General features: G+C 46.2%; 1 protein-coding gene across 1 annotated transcript in view; it reads right to left on the bottom strand.

The window, feature by feature from the left end:
* EVC (EvC ciliary complex subunit 1) overlaps positions 1-24,891 on the bottom strand; it is an 89,735-nt gene that overhangs the window by 60,315 nt on the left and 4,529 nt on the right. Inside the window, exons 3-7 of the mRNA XM_052641848.1 lie at positions 20,953-21,036; positions 18,601-18,833; positions 17,097-17,181; positions 6,573-6,671; positions 3,471-3,608 (exon numbers count right to left, since the gene is read on the bottom strand). Of these exons, the coding sequence (XP_052497808.1) occupies positions 3,471-3,608; positions 6,573-6,671; positions 17,097-17,181; positions 18,601-18,833; positions 20,953-21,036 (639 nt within the window). The remainder of the gene's footprint in view (positions 1-3,470; positions 3,609-6,572; positions 6,672-17,096; positions 17,182-18,600; positions 18,834-20,952; positions 21,037-24,891) is intronic.

Here is a 24,891-nt window from a genome sequence, read left to right on the forward strand (position 1 = left end):
GTTCAGGCTTGAGCATTACTATTCACCCCTTATCACAAACTCAGATTCTAAACACTTCCACAAGTCGGAGCAAGTTATCTTGGCAACAATCACATTCTCCAGAAGTTCCTCCTCATTCTTTTGTGGGTGCCAGTCAGTTTCAAGGCGGCTTTTCAGCAAACACCAGTGCACGGCTGATAAGGAAGGAAAACACAATGAGATCCCCCAGCTTAAGCAGCTGAAAGACAGCTGCTTAAGAAAAACAGCCTGTGATTGCTGCCTGGGATGAGGAGGGGAGCGGCTCATGAAATTCAACAGTGTCCTCCTGGAAGCTTCCGGATCTTTAAAAGGGATTAAATCCATCCTGGAAATAAAAGCATGGATGGCCATTTAAATATTAATTATTGCCCTAAAAGTACAAAAGAACAGTATGGCAGAGACGATGATAACCATAAAAACATTTTGCTTTCCAATCTTTTCCCCTTTCCTCAATCTTGGGCTTCCCTGGTGGCTCAGACAGTAACGAATCTGCCTGCAATGCAGGTGACTTGGGTTGGGAGGATCCCCTGGAGGAGGGCATGGCAACCCAGTCCAGTATTCTTGCTTGGAGAATTCCATGGACAGGGGAGCCTGGTGGGCTATAGTCCATGGGGTCTCAAAGAGTCAGACACGACTGAGCAACTAACACTTTTCTCCCCATCTTACTGAGAGCAGAGCAGGAAATCGCCAAGTGGTTTAGAGTGTAGCGGGCTAAACTTTTGTCCCTGCAGCCTCCCTGAGCTCGAAGAACAATGACACCTGGAGTCATAGCAACTTTTCTTTATGGCATGCAGGTTATACGCCAGGCTCCACGTGTCACACATCTCATTTCTAGATGAAATATGTATTGGGAGGACAAGGAACAGGCTCAGGTAGTTAGGTCACTGGCCAAGAGTCAAGAGGAAGAGGGGGACTGGGCTCAGGCCCCTTCAGCTTCCACAGCGGTGGTCTTCTCTAGCTTGGCTCCAGCCCTCAGATGCCAAGATGGACATTTCTCACTCAGCAGCGCATGGGAGAGTCAGAGCTTAGTGGTATTAGAAGTCCATGCTGATCTTGCTGCTATGGGTAGAGATAGATGGAGACCTGAAACTCAGTCAAACCAACCAACCATCTCTCCTGGGCATGGCCAGGAGAAAGCCTACACCTGTAAGAACTGGCACCTCTTTGAAAATTTCATCTCCCATCTCCCGGGCCTCATGGCAGCTCAGCAAACCCTTTATCGACCCCCGCCACCTCCTCACTCACATTCACACCCTGCTCTTGCCCTTCTCATCCCATCAGATGACCTCCTTTCCAACCGCTATCCCAGAAAGTGGACTCAGTTCAGTTCAGTCCAGTTACCCAGTCGTGTCTGACTCTTTGTGACCCCATGAACTGCAGCACACCTGGCCTCCTTGTCCATCACCAACTCCCGCGGTTTACTCAAACTCACGTCCATCGAGTCGGTGATACCACCCAAGCATCTACGACAGAGGATGAAGGTGGACTACCATCTGCGAATTCCCGCACATACGTCCCAGCAGCTCTGCCTATTCTCTTCCCATCTCAGAGAACCAGGATGCCCACTCTGTTGTTCTGAAAAACTCATAATTCCCTTGGCATCCATGACATGATTTTCTCCTGGTTCTTCAAGGTCTATACTCTGCTTCTTGTTTTGGTTCTTCTTCAATCTTGCTCCTTCAACGCTGGCAGGATCCAAGATTTGGCATAAGGCTTCTTACTACCCCTTCTACATGCCCTCCTGGACCAGAGGCATCTCTGCTATTGGATGATACCAATTTTGTTGTTCAGATGCTCAGTCGTATCCACCTCTTTGGACCCCCTGGACTGCAGCATGCCGGGCTTCCCGGTACTCCTGGGCCAGGGGCATCTCCATTATTGGATGCTGCCGATACGTTAGAGAATCTCCTGAGAACTCTCAATCCTCTGCTTGAAACGGTCAGACCAGGACAAGATGTTCCACTGCTCTGGGGAGATCGCGGACCACTGGAATTTGGGTTAAGCACCCTCCCTGAGCCATCTCATCGCGAACACCCTTGTTCTCCACGTGCTCCCACCTGGGCTCAGCAGAGACGCTCCATCTCCAGGCATCGGCAGCTCAAGGCATCAAGCCACACTCAGCGCTTTACGCCCTGACTTGCTGCCATTCGGGGCCTTTATCTCCGTAGACCTGGCGCTCTACACCGTCTTCCTCCCACCGTCACCTCCCCAGACACAACCCTCTCAGCTCTCCCACTTTTTCTTGCCTCTCCATCCCTACTGCAAGTACTTCCATGCAATTCCTACTGGATGAGCCCCCAAACTCCTAACGATCCTCTGCTCAGCAGCCTGGGCAGTGCTTCTAAAACAGATGAACCAAGCCACCCTCTGCCCCTTCAGTGACTCCCATCTTGGCGTGAGATGAAAGCCCCCAGGGAAGACCTCTGGCTTTCTCTTGCTCGGCCTGCTCCCTGCCCTGGCTCCCTTCTCTGCCCACCCACTGGACAGCATCCATCCACACTTCCCCCGAAACCTCATCATGGCCCTTTCTTCTATGTAGACTTTCCTAACTCGAGAGAGCAAAATGAATTGCTCCCTCCACTGTACCTCAGTCTTCCCATCTATCCATCTGTCATGGTCCCTGTAAGCCACAAAGTCCTCACCTGCTCACCTATTGGTCCTCCCACCAGACTGGCCTGAGCATCTTCCCAGAAGGGCCAGGTTTAAGTTCATTGTGAATTTCTAGTGTCCAGAATAACACCAGGGTGCCAAGGAAATATTTGTTTAATTCAAAATATGTGAACAGCGGGTAGTAGAATGTCAAAGCAAAAAACAGAATTTGAGGGAAGCCATCTTCTTGAGGATGATTGAGCCATCCTCGTAGCTCAACACAAAGAATCTGCCTGCAATTCAGGAGACCTGGGTTCAGTTCCTGGGTGGGGAAGATCCCCTGGAGAAGGAAATGGCAACCTACTCCAGTATTCTTGCCTGGAGAATCCCATGGACAGAGGAGCCTGGCGGGCTACAGTCCATGGGGTTGCCAAGAGTCAGACACGATTTAGTGACTAAACCATTCATCCTCTTTGGAATTTAAAACATGCCTTTATTAGTGATGCCTGGAGTTTGAGCAGTTAGCAGCTGGCATCTGCTCTAACCCACAGGGCAGTAATGTCACAGAGGGTGAGGGCGATATTTGCTTTGAATGATAAAAAGATCCATCTAAAATTTAAACAAGGAGAATTCATTAAAAGGAAAATAAAAGACTCCCTCAGTAAATCTTGGCCCCTTAATTATACCTTCTTTATCACTTAACTTCAGAAATGGGATCCTTGGCTCCAGGGTATATTTAATACTCAAATACAACAGAGAATTTGAGTATTAAACATGCTTCTAGGTACCAGCTCTTTAATCTTGCCAAATCAACTTTCCCAGAAACCATGCTTTTGATAGGGGAAAGAAAATCCACCACATACATTAGCTATTAGCTGCTCAGAATATTCTCTTTCCTTCTTTTCCACATCTGCCAGGGTGATGTATTCAGAGTCACTGCCACCCAACATCTCTGTGTTTGACAGCTTGACCTGAAGTCTCTTTTCTAATTCCTCCAAGTCCTGGAGAAAAAAAGAAAAAGACAAAGAAAATCTAATGTATCTTAAATTCTAGAGAAGAAATGCTTTTAATTTTTTATCACATTATCATAAAAAAATTTCTTATGATAATTAATGCTCTGGGTATTGTCCTTTTGAAGGATTGATGAGAAAAATCTATTTTTCTCATTAAATGTAAAGCCTCAGGAATAATGGATGATGTATTTTCTTCTGTATTTTCCTCACCCTCCCCCAAATAGGCCATACTTTAAAAACAATGAAAAGTATCTTCCAATCTTGATGAAGTTCCAGGAACATGTCATGGTACTCTGGAGTGTTGGGATGGAATATCTCCTCTCCACTCCTCTGGTTTCCATGGGGAAGGATTACTTAGTACACCCCAGGGAGGCAGTGATATGTATTTGGTGGTTCAAAAGCAGGAAGTAAGCGCAGCCCCTAGCTTGCCCAGCCTCATCCTCTTTGGGACAGACCATTCAGGGGAGGCCACCACCCTGGTATGGCTTCAGTCTAGAGTGAGCTTGGGAGCAAGGGTCCCTCTTGTGTGTGGGGAGGCCTGAGGTGGCCCAGCTTTGCCAGCAAGTGATTTAGGTAAGCAATTTAGCTAATCTCGGATTCAGCATTAGGAAGCCATGATTGCTATATATCTAAGACATACCCTGCAAGCAGGATCCTCTCAGTAATAAAGCTGACATCTGTATATATGTCTCCCCAACACTTTCTCTTAATTAAATCAGATCTTAGAAGGGAAAGGAGAACCCTATGTATGGAGTCCTTCAAACCCCCACATAGAGTGTGGGTGGCAGTTCTGTTTTCTCCAGACCTGTGTTCACTGACATGAAATCAACACTGGTGTGGGTTCAGGTTCATTAGGAAAACTGCTACTGATTGTCCAAGTGGAAGCCACATGTGGCTTCTAATTCTCACAGCATCTCTACCAGAAAGAAATGAGGGTTCCTTTCCAGGTGAGGAAACCCATCTATGAGAAGCTGAGATATCTTGTCCAAAGTTCCCCAGTAGGAAGTGGTATGCTAGGTTAGGTCCCTTAGGCCCATGGACTCCAGAGACCCACTCTTCCAACTGCATGCATTATCTGCTTCTCTCCAAAGCAGCTGCCATCTCTGGGTACTTCTCATCCTCATACAGAGGTTCTAAGGCTGCTGTCAATATTAGAGGAAAGTATGCATTTAAAGTCCTCAGACAGATGACATTCAGTGAATAGTAGCCACTGTAATAATTCAAATGCTCTATAAGTGGTAGAGGTGAGATTTGATCCCAGACCTGCAGACACCAAAGCTCTTATTCTTGCTATATGACACATGACATTGTTTCATTACTCATATAACTGCAAGTATCACCACATAATCATTATTTTTTGTCGTTGGAGAGTCATTTAGACTCATTGAACCTCAACTTCCTCAGCTGTAAACAAAAATAATGATGGCTGCTCACAGGGCTGCTGTGATTAAATAATACGTGTAAAGCCCTGTGTGCACCGCCTGATGATCACAATAGTGGTGGTACTCAGGATGATGACGATGATGACAAGAAAAACGAAGATGGTCTGCCTTTTCCTTGGGATCTAGTGATGAATCCTCCCACCTGGAATCCAGGGGAATGAAGAAGAAACATTCTTTCTCAGTCTCCCGAACCTCATGGCGGTGGCGACAAGGATGACAATGGTGACTGTGATGAAGATAACGGTGATGGTGGGCAGTGAGGGTGATGACAATGATATGATAATGAAGGTGAGAGTCGTGAAGTGACGATGATGAGGATGATGGTGGAGGGGGTGACGGTCACCGGGATGGAGATGATAACGATGCAGGTGATGCTGGCGATGGGAGTAATGAGTGATGGCAGCGACGGCGGTGGTGATGATGGAATGTTGGTAGTGCTTTTGGAAGTAAGGAGAAGCATGGTGATGGTGGTGGTGCTGTCAATTATAAGAATGGCAATGAAGACAAAGGTAACGGTGGTGATGGTCATCATAAGAAGGATCACGACCATAACAAAGATGGCGGTGGTGACAGTGACACTGATGATAATGGTGGTGGTGGTGGTGACTGTGTTGGTATTGAAACGATAATAATGGCAATGATACTGATGATGATGGTCGAGATCATATAATCGGTGTCTAGCTGCTACTGGGCGTTCACTGGAAGGACTGATGTTGAAGCTGAGACTCCAATATTTTGGCGACCTGATGTGAAGAGCTGACTCATTTGAAAAGACCGTGATGCTGGGTAAGACTGAGAGCAGGAAGAGAAGGGGACGACAGAGGATGAGATGGTTGGATGGCATCACGGACTGAATGGACGTGAATTTGGGTAAACTCCGGGAGCTGGTGATAGACAGGGAGGCCTGGCGTGCTGTAGTCCATGGGGTCACAAAGAGTTGAACGTGACTGCGCGACTGAACTGAACTGAGCTGCTACTTTGTTACGTGTTTCATACACAACTCTCTCCTTTCTGTAATCCCACAGGACAGGAATTACTATCCCATGGCACAAATGAAAAACCTAGCATTCTGAGAGTTTGTGAAAGACAGACCATGGTATCAACCTCTACTGCCCTGATTCATTTTGCTGTGCATAAAACAATATAAAGGTTGTATAAAAGGCTGAAAAGAGAAGAATGCAAAGTGGTATTAACAGTTGTAACTAATAAACAAGGTATATATTTTAAAATACCCCCAAACTGTATGGAAAATAACATCAATAGTGGTTCTCTTTGAGTACTGGATATGACTGACATTCTTTTTTCCTACTTCCAATATTTTTCCACATTTTAATAATATATATTATCTTTATGTTTATACCTATAGTTATATATATCATTATATTGTGTTGAAAACTGTATGTTGTAATAAGTATTTTTACACATAAAAGATACTTCCCTATGATATTATGTTTTATACATCTGAATAAACTCTTTTTAAGTTACTTTGCAATATAGGTTGAAGACTTACATTTTCTTGCTTTGAAAGAATCTTCTGGTATAATTCATCATCAGACTTCTTTTTAGGAAGAAGGTCAAGGAGGCACATTTTAAAAATCTGAATAAACATCTATTGCCGAAAAGGGAAACAAAACAAGAAAGATTTAAACAATGGTATCTCTACCCCTCCTTCCTTTTTCTCCTACCATCTTCTTTCTCCCGTTATCCCCACAATTTTTGCTCTAGGAAAAGACCTCAGATTTAAAACCATGACGGTGGCCTATAATGAACTGTGTTTTCATGAAGCTTCTAAAGAAAAATGCCTCATCTCTCCCACACATATTTATAAGGAGCCTACTCTTTAGGAAGCCCCCCACTTTCCCCATTTCCATGAGTGAAGAAAACAGACAAGGCAAAGCGGGAGTTGCTTCTCTCTGGAAACAATCAGAAGAACACTTGTAAGAAATTAAGATGTGTAAAGTCATCCACTCCAGCCCCCTGTCTCAATGGATGGAAGTGTCCTTTAAATCAAGAAGGGTCCTCCATAGGCAGGGACACCTTGGCAAGTCCAAGGGTGCTGTCTTCACAGTTTGTTTAATCATTTACCTATTGCAGGACATCTAAGTCTTTCCAGTTTGGTGTTATTCTGAATAAAGCTGCTATGAACATTCACATAGAGATTTTTGAGTGAACATAAGTTTTTCTGTGATGAATGTCCAAGAGTACAGTTTCTGGTTCTTCTGGTAACTGCATGTTCAATTTTATGAGAAACTGCCTGTTTTTTGGAGTGGGCTTTTATAGTCCTACCAGCAATGTATTAGTGATTGAGTTTTATCACATCCTCACCAGCATTTGGTGTTGCTGCTGTTTTTATTTTAGCCATCTTGATAGGTACGTAGTCATATATCATGTGGTTTTAATTTGCATTTCCCTATTGTCACCCTGCTTATTTAACTTATATACAGAGTACATCATGAGAAACGCTGGGCTGAAAGAAGCACAAGCTGGAATCAAGATTGCTGGGAGAAATATCAATAACCTCAGATATGTAGATGACTCCACCCTTATGGCAGAAAGTGAAGAGGAGCTAAAAAGCCTCTTGATGAAAGTGAAAGTGGAGAGTGAGAAAGTTGGCTTAAAGCTCAACATTCAGAAAACGAAGATCATGGCATCCAGTCCCATCACTTCATGGGAAATAGATGGGGAAACAGTGGAAACAGCATCAGACTTTAATTTTGGGGGCTCCAAAATCACTGCAGATGGTGACTGCAGCCATGAAATTAAAAGACGCTTACTCCTTGGAAGGAAAGTTATGACCAACCTAGATAGCATATTCAAAAGCAGAGACATTATTTTGCCAACAAAGGTCCGCCTAGTCAAGGCTATGGTTTTTCCAGTGGTCATGTATGGATGTGAGAGTTGGACTGTGAAGAAAGCTGAGCACTGAAGAATTGATGCTTTTGAACTGTGGTGTTGGAGAAGACTCTTGAGAGTCCCTTGGACTGCAAGGAGATCCAACTAGTCCATCCTAAAGGAAATCAGTCCTGGGTGTTCTTTGGAAGGAATGATGCTAAAGCTGAAACTCCAGTACTTTGGCCACCTCATGCGAAGAGTTGACTCATTGGAAAAGACTCTGATGCTGGGAGGGATTGGGGGCAGGAGGAGAAGGGGACCACAGAGAACGAGATGGCTGGATGACATCACTGACTTAATGGATGTAAGTCTGAGTGAACTCCGGGAGTTGGTGATGGACAGGGAGGCCTGGCGTGCTGCAGTTCATGGGGTTGCAAAGTCGGACACGACTGAGTGACTGAACAGAACTGAACTGAACTGAACTGAATGGCTTAAGGAATGACAGAGGATGAGATGGTTGAATCGCATCACTGACTCAGTGGACATGAGTTTGAGCAAGCTCTGGGTGACGGTGAAGGACAGGGAAGCCTGATGTGCCGCAGACCACAGGGCCACAAAGAGTAGGTCACAACTGAGTGACTGAACAACAACAATGGCTTAATGGTGTTGAACATCTTTTCATGTGCTTTTGTGTGTGTTTACTTGTCAGCCATATATTCTTTTTGGTGAAATATCTGTTCATGTCTTTTGCCCATGTTCCAATTGGATTCTTAATTATTTCTATCGAGGCTTGAGAGTTCCTTATATATTGTAGGTACTGCTGCTGCTGCTAAGTCGCTTCAGTCATGTCTGACTCTGTGTGACCCTATAGATGGCAGACCATCAGGCTCCCCCGTCCCTGGGATTCTCCAGGCAAGAACACTGGACTGGGTTGCCATTTCCTTCTCCAGTGCTATTTCTTTTTTAGAATGTGGTTTGCAAAATACTGCCTCAGTGTTTTCATCCTCTCAACAGGGTTTTTTGCAGAGCAGAAGTTTATTTTGATGAGTTTCGATTTATTAGTTTTCCATTTTATGGATCATAATATTGGTGTTAATCTAAGAACCCTTTGCTTAGATCCCAAAGACTTTCCTCCTTTTAAAAAAAAAAAAAGATTTATAGTTTTATACTTTAAATTTAAGTACATGAGCCATTTTTAGTTAATTTTTGCATGAGGTATGAGGTTTAGCTTGAGGTTCATTTTGGTTTACTTATGGATACTCAACTGCACATAATTCATTGAAAAGATTAACATTCCTCCACTGAGCTGCCTTAGACCTCTGTCAAAGGTCAGTTAGACATACTTATGAAGCAAGGCATCTTTTGTTTTTGATAATTAATTGACATAACCAGCTTTGTTCTTTCTGAAGATTGCTTTGGCTATTTGGGGGTCTCGTGTGTCCATACAAATTTTAGGATTTTTTTGTTGTTGTTCTATTTGAAAAATACCATTCAGATTTTGATAGGGACTGGACTGAATCTGTAGATTGCTTTCAGTAATACAGATATTTTAACAATAGTAATTCTTTCAATACATGAGCATGGAATATCTTTCCATTTATTTGTGTCTTCCTCGATTTCTTTCATCAAAGTCTTAAGTTTTCAGTATATAGGACTTTCACCTCTTCAATTAAATTTATTCCTTGGTATCTTATTCTTTTTGATGCAATTGTAAATGGGATTGTTTTCTTAACTTCTCTTCCTGTTAGCTTGTTTTATGTGTATAGAAACACAAGAGATTTTTGTATGTTGATTTTGTACCCTGCCACTTCATGGAATTCATTAATTCTAATGGTTTTCTGTAAAGCCTTTTCTATGTGTAAAATCATGTCTTGAAAAGAGTCTTTACTTCTTCCTTTCCATTTTGGATTCTGTTTATTTCTTTTTCTTGCCTAACTTCCCTGGAAATTCCAGTATTATGGTAGATAAAAGTGGTGAGAGTGGGCATACATGTATTTTTCCTGATCTTAGAGGAAAAGTTTTTAGCTTCTCACTGTTGAGTACGATGTTAGTTGCGTTTGTCATATGTCGCCTTTATTACGTTAAGGTACATTCTCTCCAGGCCTGCTTTGTCGAGAGATTTTTGTCATAAATACGTGTTGAATTTTGTTAAGTGCTTTTTTCTGCTTTGAGATAATCACATGATTTTTATCCTTCCTTTTGTGAATGTGGTGTATGATGTTGACTGATTTGCGGATGTTGCACCATCCTTGCATTTCTGGAATAAATCCCACTTAATTATGGTGTTAAAAAGTGAAAGTGTTAGTTGCTCAGTCCTGTCTGACTCTTTGAGACCCCAGGGAATGGGGCTGGCCAGGCTTCCCTGTCCATGGAATTCTCTAAGCAAGAATACTGGAGTGGGTAGCCATTCCCTTCTCCAGGGGATTTTCCCAATCCAAGGATTGAACCTGGGTCTCCTGCATTGCAGGCAGATTCTTTACCATCTGAGCCACCAGGGAAGCTATAATCCTTTCAATCTGTGGCTAAATTTGGTTTGTTAATATTCTGTTGAGAATTTTTACATCTGTTTTTACCTGAGATACTGGTTTGTGTTTTTCTTTTTTTCCAGGCATCTATCTGGTTTTGGTATCAGGGAAATGCTGGCCTAGTGAAATGAGTTTGAAAGCATTTCATCGTCTTCAATATTTTGCCTCTCTCCCCTTCCCTCTTTCTTTCCTCTCCTTAACCCTTCCTATCCTTCCCTGTTTTTTCAGTCCCCTGGTCCTGGACACAGGAATCTGTTCGAAGGGCCCTCAGCCTGAGCTGAGGATTGGAGACTGATCACCTCCTCTTGGCAGAGAACTCGAATCCTGGTTCTGGTCTGGTCTGATTTCTGGTAGGGCTGAGTTCCAGTCCTCCTTTCTCTGGAGGCCCAGGGAAAAGCCCCATAACACCTGGGCATCTGTAGGTGGCAGGAGACGTCTGTAAGACACCTTTCCACCCCACCCCTCCCACCTTGTCCCCCTTTTTCTTTCAACTTGGCTTCCTTTCCTCCCTTGAAATCTTTGATGTTAGTACTTGGATTCTTGTATTTAAGGGCTTCCCTGGTGGTGCAGAGGTTAAAGCGTCTGCCTGCAATGTGGGAGACCTGGGTTCAATCCCTGGGTCAGCAAGATCCCCTGGAGAGGAAATGGCAACCCACTCCAGTATTCTTGCCTGGAGAACCCCATGGATGGAGGAGCCTGGTGGGCTACAGTTCACGGGTCGCAAAGAGTCAGACACGACTGAGCGACTTCACTTTCACTTTCACTTTGAGAAGGGTTGGTATTAAATCTTCTTTAAGTGTTTGGTAGAATTTACCAGTGAAGCCATTGAGCCTTCTTTTTTGGTCAGGAGATTTGTCAATTTTGTTTATCTTTTAAAAGAACCATATATCGCTTCATTGATCTTTTCAATGCTTACTTTTTTAGTCTCTATTTCATTTATTTCCACTGTGAACTCCGTTATTTTCCTTCCTTCTACTAACTCTGGGCTTCTCTTTTTCTTCTTCTAGTTCCTACAGGTGTAAAGTTGGATTGTTCATCTGAGATTTTTCTTGTTTTTTGAGGTAAGCCTGGATGGCTATGAATTTCCCCCTAGGAACTGCTTATGCTGCATTCCACAGATTTTGCCAAGTTTTATTTCCACTTTTATTTATCTCAAAATATTTTTAAATTTCTCCTTTGATTTCTTCATTGATTCATTGGTTGTTCAGTAGCACAATATTGAATATTCACGTATTTGTGATTTCTCCAGTTTTCTTCCTGCACAGGTATCCCTAGTATTATTGAATTCTGCTTTAATTGCACTTTGCAGACATTTCATTTTTACAGATTGAAGGTTTGTACCAACCATGTGTTGAGCAAGTATTTCATCATCACTTTTCCAACAGCATTATCTCACTTTGTGGCTCTGTGTCACATTTTGGTAAGTCTTGCAATATTTCAAATCCTCCACCAGCAAAAAGATTACAGTTTGCTGAAGGCACAGATGATGGTCAGAATTTTAAAATAACAAACTATTTTAAAATTAAGCTATGCAGTTGTTCTCTTAGATATGCATTGCATACTTGATAAACAACAGTATAGTGTAAACATAATTTTCATATGCACTGGGAAACCAAAAACTCATGTGACTTACTTTACTATGATATTCACTTTACTGCAGTCATTTGAAACCAAACCCACACTATTTCCAACGTATGCCTGTAACTGATTTGTAGTTTCATGCCACTGTGGTTGGAAAATATGCTTAATATGATTTTGACCTTAAATTTATTGGGACGTCTATTGTGGCTTAATTATGCTTGCCAGTACTAATAAGCTCTAAGAAGATAAAAGTTGGCCTGGCTTTTTACCCGCTGAAGTCTTAGGCTATGTAAAGTAACATTCTTTTCTCAGGATGTCCATCTCAAATCTATTTTCTTTTTGACCCTAGACTGGAACAGTAATGTTTCCTGGTCTTGCCCCATTTCTTTACATTTTAAAAACTTTTCAATTTAGAGCAATTATGGACTTAGAGGAAGGTGCAAGAACAGTAGAGATCTGTGTGCTTTACCCCCAGGTCTGCTATTTCACATCACTGTGGTATTAACATTGTACCAAACCTGAAAATCAACATAGGTCCAATACAGCTAACTGACCTTACTCATTTTTTATTCATTTTTGCACGCACTCATTTGTGTGTGTATGTGTGTTTGTGGTTTTATGCAATTTTACCTATGGGCTTCCCAGATGGCTCAGTGGTAAAGAATCCACTTGCCAATACCTGGCTTCAGTTCCATTCCCTGGAGAAGGAAATGACAACCTACTCCAGTATTCTTGCCTGGGAAATCCCATGAACAGAGGAGCTTGGTATGCTACTGTCCATGGGGTCGCAAAAGAGTCTGCCATGATTTAGTGACTGAACAGCAGATTCCTATAACCACTGCCACAAACTGGTGGTGCAGAGGTTAAAGCGTCTGCCTGCAATGTGGGAGACCTGGGTTCGATCCCTGGGTCAGGAAGATCCCCTGGAGAAGGAAATGGCAACCCACTCCAGTATTCTTGCCTAGAGAATCCCGTGGATGGAGGAGCTTGGTGGGCCACAGTCCACGGGTCGCAAAGAGTCAGACACGACTGAGCAACTTCACTTTCACTTTCACTGCCACAAACAAGATAGAGAATCTTCCAGCACCAGCAGAAACCCCCAGTCCTACTGCTCATCTGACAGTAGCCAACCCCTTCCCATAGACCCTAATCTATTTTCGTCTCTGCCATTCTGCTCTTAAAGATGACAACTCCACTCTTCCTCAAGGGCTGCCAGGGAGTTCTAAGCTTCTAGGCTGCTTCTGGTTTGAGCCACTTCTGAAATCTGACTTGTGATAACAAATCTCTACCAGAGGAACAAAATTTGAAGTCTTTGCATAACATGGCTCTCTCCTCCTCCCTGTGTTTTTCTAGGTCCTCACACATGAAGACATGCCCTGCAGAGAATGAAAAGCCAGGCTTAGGAAGCACTTCTCCCAGAGTGATGTTGATTTCAGCCAGACACATTTCTACTGAGCACATACTCTGTGTAGGGCGTTGTTCTGGGGTCTGAGGATACACAGACTTTATACTCAGACAAGTCTCATTTGGGTTCTGACTCTGCCATTTACCAGCTATGTGATCTTGGGCAACTGATCGACCTCTCTGAGCCTCAGGTTCTCCATGAGTAAAACAGCAGTGAGGTTTCCATGAGATCAGACATTTAAAGTGTTTAGCCTAGCAAAGTATCAATGCTTCATAAATGGTGCTGTAATGATGCTGGTTACACATCCCCAAAGAGCCCAGAGCTTGGCCCACAGAGACTTTTCTTTTCTGTGTGTTCTTTAAATTTTTTTTACTTTTAACTGGAGGATAATTACTTTACAATATTGGGCTGGCTTCTGCCAAACACCAACATGAATCAGCCACAGATATATGTAACCACAGAGACTTTTCAAAGTCTATGGACAAATTAACTCCATAATTCTATAGAGTAAGAGCTGGAAGTATATTATTTTTACACCTTTCCTAAGGTGGCCCAGAGAGGGGAAGTAACTTACCCACAGTCACACAGCTGATAAGTGTCAAAGGGTAGATTAGAACCCAAGTTTCTAACTTTTCAGTTCAGTCACTCAGTCATGTCTGAATTTTGTGACCCCATGGACTGCAGCATGCCAGACTTCCCTGTCAATCACCAACTCCCGGAGCTTGCTCAAACTCATGTGCATCGAGTTAGTGATGCCATCCAACCATCTCATCCTCTGTTGTCCCCTTCACCCGCTTTCAATCTTTACCAGCATCAGGGTCTTTTCCAATGAGTCAGTTCTTTGCATCAGGTGGCCAAAGTATTGGAGCTTCAGTTTCAGCATCAGTTCTTCCGATGAATATTCAGGACTGACTTCCTTTACGACTGACTGGTTGGGTCTCCTTGCAGTCTAAGGGACTCTCAAGAGTCTTCTCCAACACCACATCTCAAAAGCATCAATTCTTCAGCACTCAGCTATCTTTATGGTCCAACTCTCATATCCATATGTGACTACTGGAAAAACCGTAGCTTTGACTAGACAGACCTTTGTCAGCAAAGTAATGTTTCTTCTTTTTAATATGCTATCTAGGTTGGTCATAGCTATCCTTTCAAGGAACAAGTGTCTTTTAATTTCATGGCTGCTGTCACCATCTGCAGTCATTTTGGAGCCCCCTAAAATAAAGTCTGTCACTGTTTCCATTGTTTCCCCATCTATTTGCCATGAAGTGATGACACCAGATGCCATGATCTTGATTTTTGAATGTTGAATTTTAAGCCAGCTTTTTAACTCTCCTCTTTCACTTTCATCAACAGGCTCTTTAGTTCCTCTTCACTTTCTGCTGTAAGGGTGGTGTCATCTGCATATCTGAGGTTATTGATATTTCTCCCAGAAATCTTGATTCCAGCTTGTGCTTCATCTAACCCAACATTTCTCATGATGGACTCTGTATATAAGTTAAATAAGCAGGGTGACAATATACAGCCTTGACATATTCCTTTTCCAATTTGGAACCAGTCTGTTATTTCATGTCCAGTTCTAACTGTTGATTCTTGACCTGCATACAGATTTCTCAGGAGGCAGGTGAGGTGGTCTGGTATTCCCAACTCTTTCAGAATTTTCCATAGTTTGTTGTGATCCACACAGTCAAAAGCTTTGGCATAGTGAATAAAGCAGAAGTAAATGTTTTTCTGGAACTCTCTTGCTTTTTCAATGACCCAACGGATGTTGGCAATTTGATCTCTGGTTCCTCTGCCTTTTCTAAATCCAGCTAGAACATCTGGAAGTTCTTGTTTCTGGTGCTCTTGGAACTTTTCCGGTTCAAGTGTCTCCTTCCACGGAAGTCTGATCACTTCCTCAAAGTCTACACACCCTCAGGTCGTCTCTTATGCGCTCTATGGTACTCCATCATTTATTTGCTTTGTCATATTTTTTGCCTCTGTGCATTTTGTGCAGTCTTTTGACTGCCATATCTCCTCTGAACAGTAGACTCCATACAGGCAGGTGCTGCCCGGCAGGGTGGGGAGGCTCCCCGCAGGGGAGATGGGCAGATGAGTGATAGTCCATGCTCCATCTACAACAACAGGCTGCTTCCCTGTGGGCAGTCGCTGGCTGCTCCAGGGGTGAGGCTGGCCAGCACCACGGCCCTCACCAGCCCGATGCGGCTCTGAGCACAGAAACGATCACCCCCAGGGATTAGGGACTTGGAGAGAATCACCAGGGCCACCTGCCCCCAAGCAGGACCAGGTGAGACCGATGCCAGCAGGCTGCACTTCAGGAGGGTGAGTGTCTCATATACCCGGGCTTCTGCAGGGGGGGTCTGCAGGGCTTGATTTCTGGAATCCTAGGATGATCCGTGGTTTCACATACTGGGGCCTGATCGTGATGATTGTTTGCTCACAGAGAGCAAAACTTCTTTCTGTTTTATCCTCAATTTAGTGTCCTTTTATTTTTCCAGTTTCTAATGGAGCACCTGTGAGCCTATCTATGTCTGTCTGTATTTCTCTCCATCTACTCCTCCTCTTCTCTTCCTAACAGGCCTTCTCTCTCATCCCTTTTCTCAGGAGGTCTCCTCCCTCACTCAGTAATTCAGAGGTTGTGTCTCAAGAAGAAATGATTCCTTTAAAAAAATTTTTTTTTTCAAATTTGGCTGTGCCAGGTCTTAGCTGCAGCATGTGGGAATCTAGTTCCCTGAGCAGCGAGCAATCAAACCAGCGCCCCCTGTAGTAGGCGGGTGGAGTCTTAACCACTGGGCCACTAGGGAAGTCCCGATAATTCCTCTTTTAGCCCCAGTGGCCTTGCTGCCTGGCCACCCCAGGGGCTTCTGTACTCCAGCGGGACTCATTCCTCTGACTTCCTGTGGCTTGGATCCAGCGTGGATTCACGTATACCTGGCAGAGACTCTCTTGCTTCCTGATGTCCACGGCTCTGATTTCTCCTCTCTTCACTCAGACAAGGTACGCAACTGCGCATCTCAGCCCTACCTTAGCACTTTATGACTTAGGGCCTGTCTCCTCTCTGTGCCTCAGTTTCCCTATCTGTAAAGCAGACATCATAATGGCACCTACTTGCCAGGTTGTATGAGGTTTAACATAACCACTTGTGTGACACCCCCAGGCTTAGTGTGTAGTAAGCGCTCAATAAAGTTAGTGATCCTAAATCTTATGACCATCATTATCCTTCCTCTAAATATACTGTTCTCTTTGTTCTCTGCCTCTGTCAAGAGGTGTGTCCAGAGAGTGGGTACCCAGCCATCTGCTTAAGCCCCACACGTGTGCATGCTCAGTCATTAAGCCGTGTCCAACTCTTTTGCGACCCCTTGGACTGTAGTCCGCCAGGCTCCTCTGTCCACGGGATTTCCCAGGCAAGAATACTGGCGTGGGCTGCCATTTCCTTCTGCAGGGGATCTTCCCGACCCAGGGATTGAACCCACATCTCCTGCACTGGCAGGCGGATTCGTTGCCACTGAGCCCCCAGGGAAGCCCTTAACCGACACAGCGCTGCACCCCATCTGCAGGCGTCTTGTGGTCGGATGCCTAGTCTCTCTCTCCCCGCTCCGTGGTGGCTCCGCTGTCCCTGATGCCCGTTTCCCGAGCGTCCCCAGGACTCCACGCACACAGAGGGCGGGCCTCTGGGCCCTGAGCACTCACATACCATGTGCTTCTCCTGCCTCAGGGCCGCGTCCAGCTGCAGCAGGTCTTTCAAGTGGAGGTTGTAGATGCACAAGTCAAGGTCCACACTGAGAAGCACAAAGAGAAACAGAAGAGACTTTCAGCGGATTTGAAGCGGGGCCTGAGGTTGCCGAGTTATCAGGACATCCCTGCTCGGGACGAGCCATGGTGCACCCTGACTCCAGACGTTAAATTCAGCAGTGTGCTAAGATTCCTCACAGCCACCCAAGGCGCTTAGAAGAAATCAAAGAAGACATCTGAAACCCACTTGTGGCCAGAAGGGTACAGCTGCTCGAGAATCAAAGACGGGAAACAGGAACAGATGGAAGGTAAGAAAAATGAACACTTCCCCTGGCCCCGCCCTGGGCATTTTCAGGTCTAGCATTAAGTGTCATCCTTCCCCTCTGCCTTCATGTACACATTCTCATGCCCATTTTACAGATGGGAAAACTGACTCAGGAAATCAACAGTCAGAGAAACCTAGTGGCAATCATGTGGTCATAGGGGCAGGTAAGTGACAGCATGTAGAAAAAGGCCTTTGACTTTTTCTCCTACACAAGCAAAGGTGTTTTAAATACTACACTCCCACCTGAGCTATTAGGAGTTCTCTTCGTCCGAATGCTCAGAAACATCCCTTTCCAGCCTGGTAGGGGAGCCAAGAAAGCTCCAAGTCAATGACGTCCCTCCTTTCTGGGGCCCTCTGCAGGGTCAACATCTTCTGAGCCCTCTCTCTCTCCCCAGCCCTGAGCCAGGTTGTGCCTTGTTCATCTCGCCCAAGGCCTGCAGGGACTTATAGAAATTCAGAGTCGACAGGGGCCCCAGGACTAACGCACAAATCTGCTGACTACTTTACTGAATAACTACTGTGTGCTGAACTCTGCTCTGGACTGGGCGTTTTGGCAATTTAGAGCATGGACTGCTAACGACAAGGCACCGGGGTTAAACTTGGCTCCAACACTCACCTGCTGTGTGATCTTGGGCAAGTCACAGCCTCTTTGTGTCTCATTTTATTCTTTGTAAAATGAAGGCAATATTAGCATCTACTTCACAACCTTTATGGCTGAGGGCTGTTAAGAGGAATTAATTATTTGACTCATGAATATTTATTCATCACTTTATCTGTCTCAGGCTCCCACTGGCTGGTAGGACGCAGCTGTGAATAAGACAGACCTGGTCTTCATGCTCATGAGATAATCTCTGCAAAGTGCTTATTATTTTGTACACAGAAGGCACTTAATCAGTGCCAGCCGCTGCTATGCAGGGCATGAGGCAGGTCAGTGCTTAGAAGAGCCTCTCCAGTCTCTCCTCCAGGACCCAGGCCAGGTTCCCTAACCCATCTGCCAGCCAACGCCACACATTCAGCTCCAGCTCTGACACTGGGTCGCTGTGTGTCCATGGCTGAGTCCTTAACCACTCTGGGCCTCCATTTCCTCCACTGACCAGGATATGGCCCATTGGTCTGAGTCCTCCACCCGCCCCCTCCTCACCTCTCGCAGGTCAGCACCTCGGGGAAGCTGCCTGCCCCGAGGAAGCTGCGACCCAGGAACCTGTCATCGCTGGCTGCCGAGTGGACGCTGGAAGAGGAGCTGCAGTCATCCTTCTCGGCCTGGCTCAGGCTCCCCAGGCTGCTGGAAGGGGACGCCTCCAGTGGCTGGTTCGGCAGGACGGCCTGCTTTAAGGTTTCGTGCAGAGATGGGTTGGAGGAACCGTCGGCCAGAGGCTGGGGGACAGGAGACAAAGCGCCCTCTCAGTCCACGTGACCCATCACCAGCGTGTTTCTGTAATTCTACCCACGACACACGCAGTGGGTCCCAGGAAGGCCAGGCCGGGGAGGATGGGGAGGGTGTGAGTGGATCTTGCAGCTTCTACCCCAGGGGCATGGCCGTGGCCCCAGGGACCCGCATCACAGCTCTTGTCTCATCCTTCGTCCCTGGAGGCTGGCCCCTCTGCACCAGGCTCCTCCCCGCCAGCTCTCAGACCCCTCCCCGCCAGCTCTCAGACCCCAGGCCTGCTCTGTCTGTCGACCCACCTTCCTTATCAGGGAACGCCGCTGCCCACTGCCATGACAACATGAGGACACAGCCTAGTGCCTGGCACACCTGGAGGGCTCAGCAAACATCAGCTGTCCATGTGTCCAGCCTCAAATCTGCTGCTCCCAGAGGTGTGTGCAGAGGGCACTGAGCTGGCGGCTAGCTCCAAACCCTCACTGTCATCCCATGCCTCTGGGCCTTTCCAGACTCTGGTTCCCATGCATCAAATTCCCCTCACTCACCATCTGCAGAGCAGAAACCTCCTTCCCTCCAGACACAGACCCCTGCATCTTCCTTCCCTGCTCCCCGGGCCCAGCACGGGCTGGATTCCACAGGTCCCGGGTCATTTCTGTCCTGCCTGCTACCACACACTGTCCTACAAGATCTGCAGGGCTCAGAGGGCATCCAGGTGAGGACAGTGCCCTCCTGACCACGAGATAATCTGCAGTGCCCACCACCAAGCCTGCCCAGCACAGGTACTCATGAGGAATAAACGCCCTGAGTCTGGGAGTTTTGAGCCGTCACCCACCCACCAGATAGTGAAGGAAGTGGTTTCCAGTGTGTGTCCAGGAAGCAGTTCCATGAACTATAAGCAGTTACTGCTCATTGTGAATGTTCCACAGAAAAATTAGTTTAGGAAAGTCTGTGTGAACAAGTAGAATCATTTATCCCCCTTTTTTGGCCGTGTCACAGCTTATGGGATCTTAATTCCCCAGTTAGGGATCAAACCTGTGTCCCTCTTCGGGGGCATGGAGTTTTAACCACTGGACTGCCAGGGAAGTCCCTGGAATCATTTCTTTGGTGCAGGAATTCTCAGAGCTTTCGCTATGCTCTGCTGTCCTCAAAAGCAAGTAATAATTTAAACAACTGAACGTGTACTGAGTGTGTAGACATCAAACACTGTTCTAAGTCTTACGCCTAATACCCCATCTAACCCTCAAGACAACTAGGTGAGGAAGGAGGGCTCTTCATCCCCATTTAATTGATGAAGAAACTGAGGCCCTGAGAAGTCAGGAAATGGCTAGGAGTAAATGACTGAGCTGGGAGCTAGGTTCAAGCCTGTCTTCTTTATCACCAGGAGAGCAGGCCATCCTTTCCTCAACTTATTCGAGCAGGAAATTCCTTCTTTCATGGAGCATCTCCTAGGCCGAGGGCTCCCTGAAGCTTTAGGGATTATGCTGCCCTCTGCAAAATGCCTGGCCCCAGGTGTGAACTCCTGGTTCCAGGTATAAGACCTGTTGGTATGACGCTGGCACTGCCACTTCCTGCAGCATGACCTCCGACAGGTCATCAGCCTCTCTGGGCCTCAGTTTCCTTGTGCATCAAGTGGAGATAACGGTATTATTTACCTTACAGGCACATGGCGAGGAACACTAAAACGCCTAATGTGTGACAGATGCTGAGGGTTATGCTGGCCCCACAGTAAGTGCTCAGTTAAGAGTCAGCTGCTGGCATGAGTCCTGGGGTCTCTGAATGAGGAGCAATATTAGTAACGTGTATCAGCTTCAGTATTTGTGTTAGTGTTGAAAGAGGAGAGTGGATGCTGCCCTATGGTGCTGTCGCCTGGAGTCATGAGAATACCTTGCTCCACCATGGGCATACCCTGTGCCTGGCAACACCGTCATAATGTGGATTCACCCTAAAGTCATGCTCCATTACAAAGCCACAAAATTATCCCTATTAAAATGACTTGCCATAAGATCCTCAAATAGGACCCCAAATTGCACATTTGCGTCTCCCCCCTCCTACCCCAATCTCCAGCACATTACTGGTAAATTGCATTTCTAAGACGGAGCTCAGGACACTTACCCTGAACTTCTGATTGATGGGATAGACGACTTTTGCCTTCAGTGCAAACGCTGTGATATTGCTGTTGAAAGACGGCTCGTATTCCTGGGAAGAAGAAAGAATAAATGGCACGGGGAGGCTTTTGGTGAAATGAAGGACAAATCACCAAGTTTCCAAAGTGCCACATCCCATTGGTAACAGTGGCCCTGGGAAGGGACGACAACAGACACATTTAGAGCCAAGCAGTGCTCACTTGCTAGGAGGATGGATGGATGGATAGATGGATGAATGGGTGGATAGATGGATACATGAGTGGATGGACAGATGGATGGGGCAGGTGGATGGATGGATGGATAGATGGGTGTCCGGATGGATGTGGGAGAGACAGAGGTACAAATGAGTGAGGGGATGAATGGACAGATGTTACAAAGCACATTCTTAATTTAACTCCAAGTCTTCAGCTTCAGAAGAAATAAGGATTTAAATAACATGACAACACCAAAACTTTTCCTAAAAGTTGCGAATCACCTTAATATTTTTAGCACTACCAAGTATATAAAAACTTACGTGTGGCAATATTCATGTAAGGCTTTTGATTAGATCATACGTGCTTCAGCAGATCTTTTCACTTTTCTGAGCCTCCGTCTGCCCAGACAGGAAGTAGGTGGCCTATCTCTCCCAGGGACAGGGACGTAGATGTGGACAAAGCCCCCAGCGGAGATGCTAGAACAGAGCCCAAGTGAGGTGATGGACCACTTTGAATCTCAATAGTAAAGAGCTGCCATCAACCTCTGCTCAGGACCCATCTCCCTGACACAGCTGAACAGACGGACTCGTAGCCTGCTCCACGGCCCCACATCCTCTCTGTATCACTCTCCTGTTAGGGTCACCCCTGGGCTTTGCACAGTCAGTGTTGAATAAGGGCTTGGACACATTCAGAGGGTGAATGAAGTCAAGCAGACAGACCGGTCAGGAGCCTGGCCCTCCAGGCCGGGAGGAATCTCAACTCAGCAACCAGATGCCAACACCTTTCTACTAAATCTTAAAAAAAAAAAAAGAATTCCATGACAAACAATTGATTGCCAATTGCCACATTCTCCTTGGAACCACAAACCCTATCACAGGGAATGCAGAACTTATCACTTCCTCATAGCATGAGACATTGAAACAGCACCCAACAGAGCCTGTGATGTGGTTTGTGCCCATCTTCCGAAAGGATTTCACCACAGTGCCCTTCTGAGCGGGACAGAAGGAAGCTCTGCAGCAGGGCCCTATGTCTTGTCATGCCTGTCTCTACCTGTGTGTGTGCTAAGTAACTTCAGTCGTGTCCGACTCTTTGTGACCCCATGGACTGCAGCCCACCAGGCTCCTCTGTCCACGGGATCCTCCAGGCAAGAATACTGGAGGGGGTTGCCACGCCCTCCTCCAGGGGATCTTCCCGACCCAGGGATCAAACCCAGGTCTTTATGCCTAGCTGCACTGCAAGCAGTTTCTTTACCACTGCTTACAAACACAGACTCAGACGACAAGAATGGGGGACGTCCCCCAACGTGTGCCACCTCCTTAACTTCCAAGGATGCTGCCATTTCCCAGATGGAGAAGATGGCACAGAGAGGCTGAGCTGTGCACCCAAGGTCACACAGCTATTAAATGTCCGGATTGGGACTTGAGCTCAGATTCCCTAGCTCTGCTCTTCAGCTGCCACCGTCCGTCTCCTTCCACGAGACAGAAATGAGAACAAGAGGAAGAGTCATGCAATTGCAAGGTCAGTGGGAGTTTAGAGGAGAAGCCCCCAGGTCAGCCTCACCACACCCCAGGGACACAAGTCAGATCCTGAGGTCCTGGTCACTCCCACACCTGCCACATCCAATCAACCACGAAGCCCACCAACCTGACCTTCTAAGCGTCTCTTTAGGGCCACAATCCCGGCCCAGGCCATCATCGTACTTACCCCAGTGGGCTGGAACAGCCTCTGACGTGACTCCCTATGCATGTACCAAGGACTTACTCCATGCTTGATGCATGTCTGCTCATTTCACTACGACTCCATCATGATCATGCCCATTTCACAGAGAGGTAAAGCAAGGCTCAGAGGTGGACACTTTTCAAGCCAGTCTCCCCAAAGCAACCAAAAGCCTTTTTTTAAAAAAAATGACTGCTCTTTTTTTTAAAATTTTTGGCTGCACAGGCTCTTTGTTGCAACGTGGATGCGAGCTTTCTCTAGTTAGAGCACTCAAGCTTAGTTTCCCTGCGACATGTAGAATCTTAGTTCCCCGACCAGAGATCGAACCTGTGTGCCCTGCACTGGAAGGCGGATTCTTAACCACTGAACCACTAGGGAAGTCCCTCAAACAAGCTTTTAACCATACAACTCCCCTAGCTTCCTTGGCTTTCCTTGGATCTGAGTGAATACAGAATAGCTGCCCCCAGCCCACAGCAGCCCATCAGTCACAGTCTCTTCAATCTTTGCTGGGAAAATGGTACAACAGCGTGGCAGTAAGACCAAAAAGGCTGACTTCAGAACTGGCAACATACTTTGCGAGGCCCAGTGCCAAATGAAAATAGGGGCTGGGGTGCATCTGTGTGGGAGGGGCCCTTAGTCAAAAGTGATTAAGAATCTCAAGACAGCAAAATCCAGGAACAGGGAGGGGGTAACTGGGCAGAGGGCCTCAGCGGCCACATGGGAGGTCATCCACCTATGAAGCTGGCCTCCGGAGACGATCCGGGGAAGACAACACTTCTTCAACGAAAGATGGGGAAGCAGAAACGGCCTGCGCGTTTTTACACTTCTTCCAAACAGAGGTGGAGAGAAAGGGCAGAGTGGAAGGGGGTGGAAAATGAGAGGAAGGATTGTTTTCTGTCTTCCAGGGGCTCATCTTCTACAGGGGAGACACCAAACACACACGCAGTTCAGGGAAAAACATAACATGAGAATCAAAGGATGCAGACACAGGGGTCCACCTGAGATGCGCAGACGTGGAGCTGAGGACCCGGAGCCTGGGCTGCTTCCAGTTTCTCACAGCTCTTCTTATTAAGTTCCGCTGTCCTCTAAATTCTGATCATCTCCCCAACCGTAGCAACACAATTATTCAGAAAATAGGCTGTAGTGGAGATTTACAATGTAAAACTTCTTCAGCTGAAGCAACGCAATTATTCAGAAAATTAAAACATAATTGTCGGAAAAGGAAAACCATTTCACTCGCCCAAAAAAGGTACTCTTTTCAGCAAATGCACAGACGCATCCAGAGGGGAGCTGTGCCCCACCCCCCCTCCCTTCTCCAAAGCCAAAGGATAGGACGAGGCTGTGAAGCAGCAGTCCTCAGAGTCTTCTGGAACTTTCTGTGTATTTTTGGCTAATGTGAGTTATTTATCGAAACAGAGTTCATGCAAGGAGTGACTTGGACCCCAAATGCCTTGGTTTTCTGGGCATTGGAGGGTGTCAGGGTTACAGCTCATCGCCCTGTTAAAGTCAGCCCTGCCCTCATTCCTTGACAAGCTCAGCCTGCTGTAGACAGGGGTATTTCAGCAAAGCCAGTCACCGGAACAGGCAGATCTTTAACTCTTGGCAATTATTAGCTAGAAAATGGGCATCGGCGAGGCACAGCTAAATAGTTCACAGGTAAAACATTACTAGGTGGAAGAAGTGGGTTAGCCTTCTGGGAGGCAGACAGACTGGGCTCCCCAGCAAAGACTGATTCATTCTGTGCTAGAAGGATTTACAGAGTTGATTCGTGGCTGACCCTATGGGGCCGCCACCACTACTGTAATGGCAAAGCTCAGAAGCCTGAAGCTCAAAGAGGTTGGGTCACTTGCCCAATGGCACACAGCACACAGGTGGCAGAGCTGGGCCTGGGTTCCAGGATTCTGGATCCCAAAGGCAGTGTTTTTTTGGCATCATATCTGAGGTCATCTTCTGTGTGAGAAGAGTTTTTTTCAAATAGGTTTATTGAGATATCATTC

This window comes from Budorcas taxicolor, chromosome 6 (genome assembly GCF_023091745.1).
Source record: "Budorcas taxicolor isolate Tak-1 chromosome 6, Takin1.1, whole genome shotgun sequence".
NCBI lineage: Eukaryota > Metazoa > Chordata > Mammalia > Artiodactyla > Bovidae > Budorcas > Budorcas taxicolor.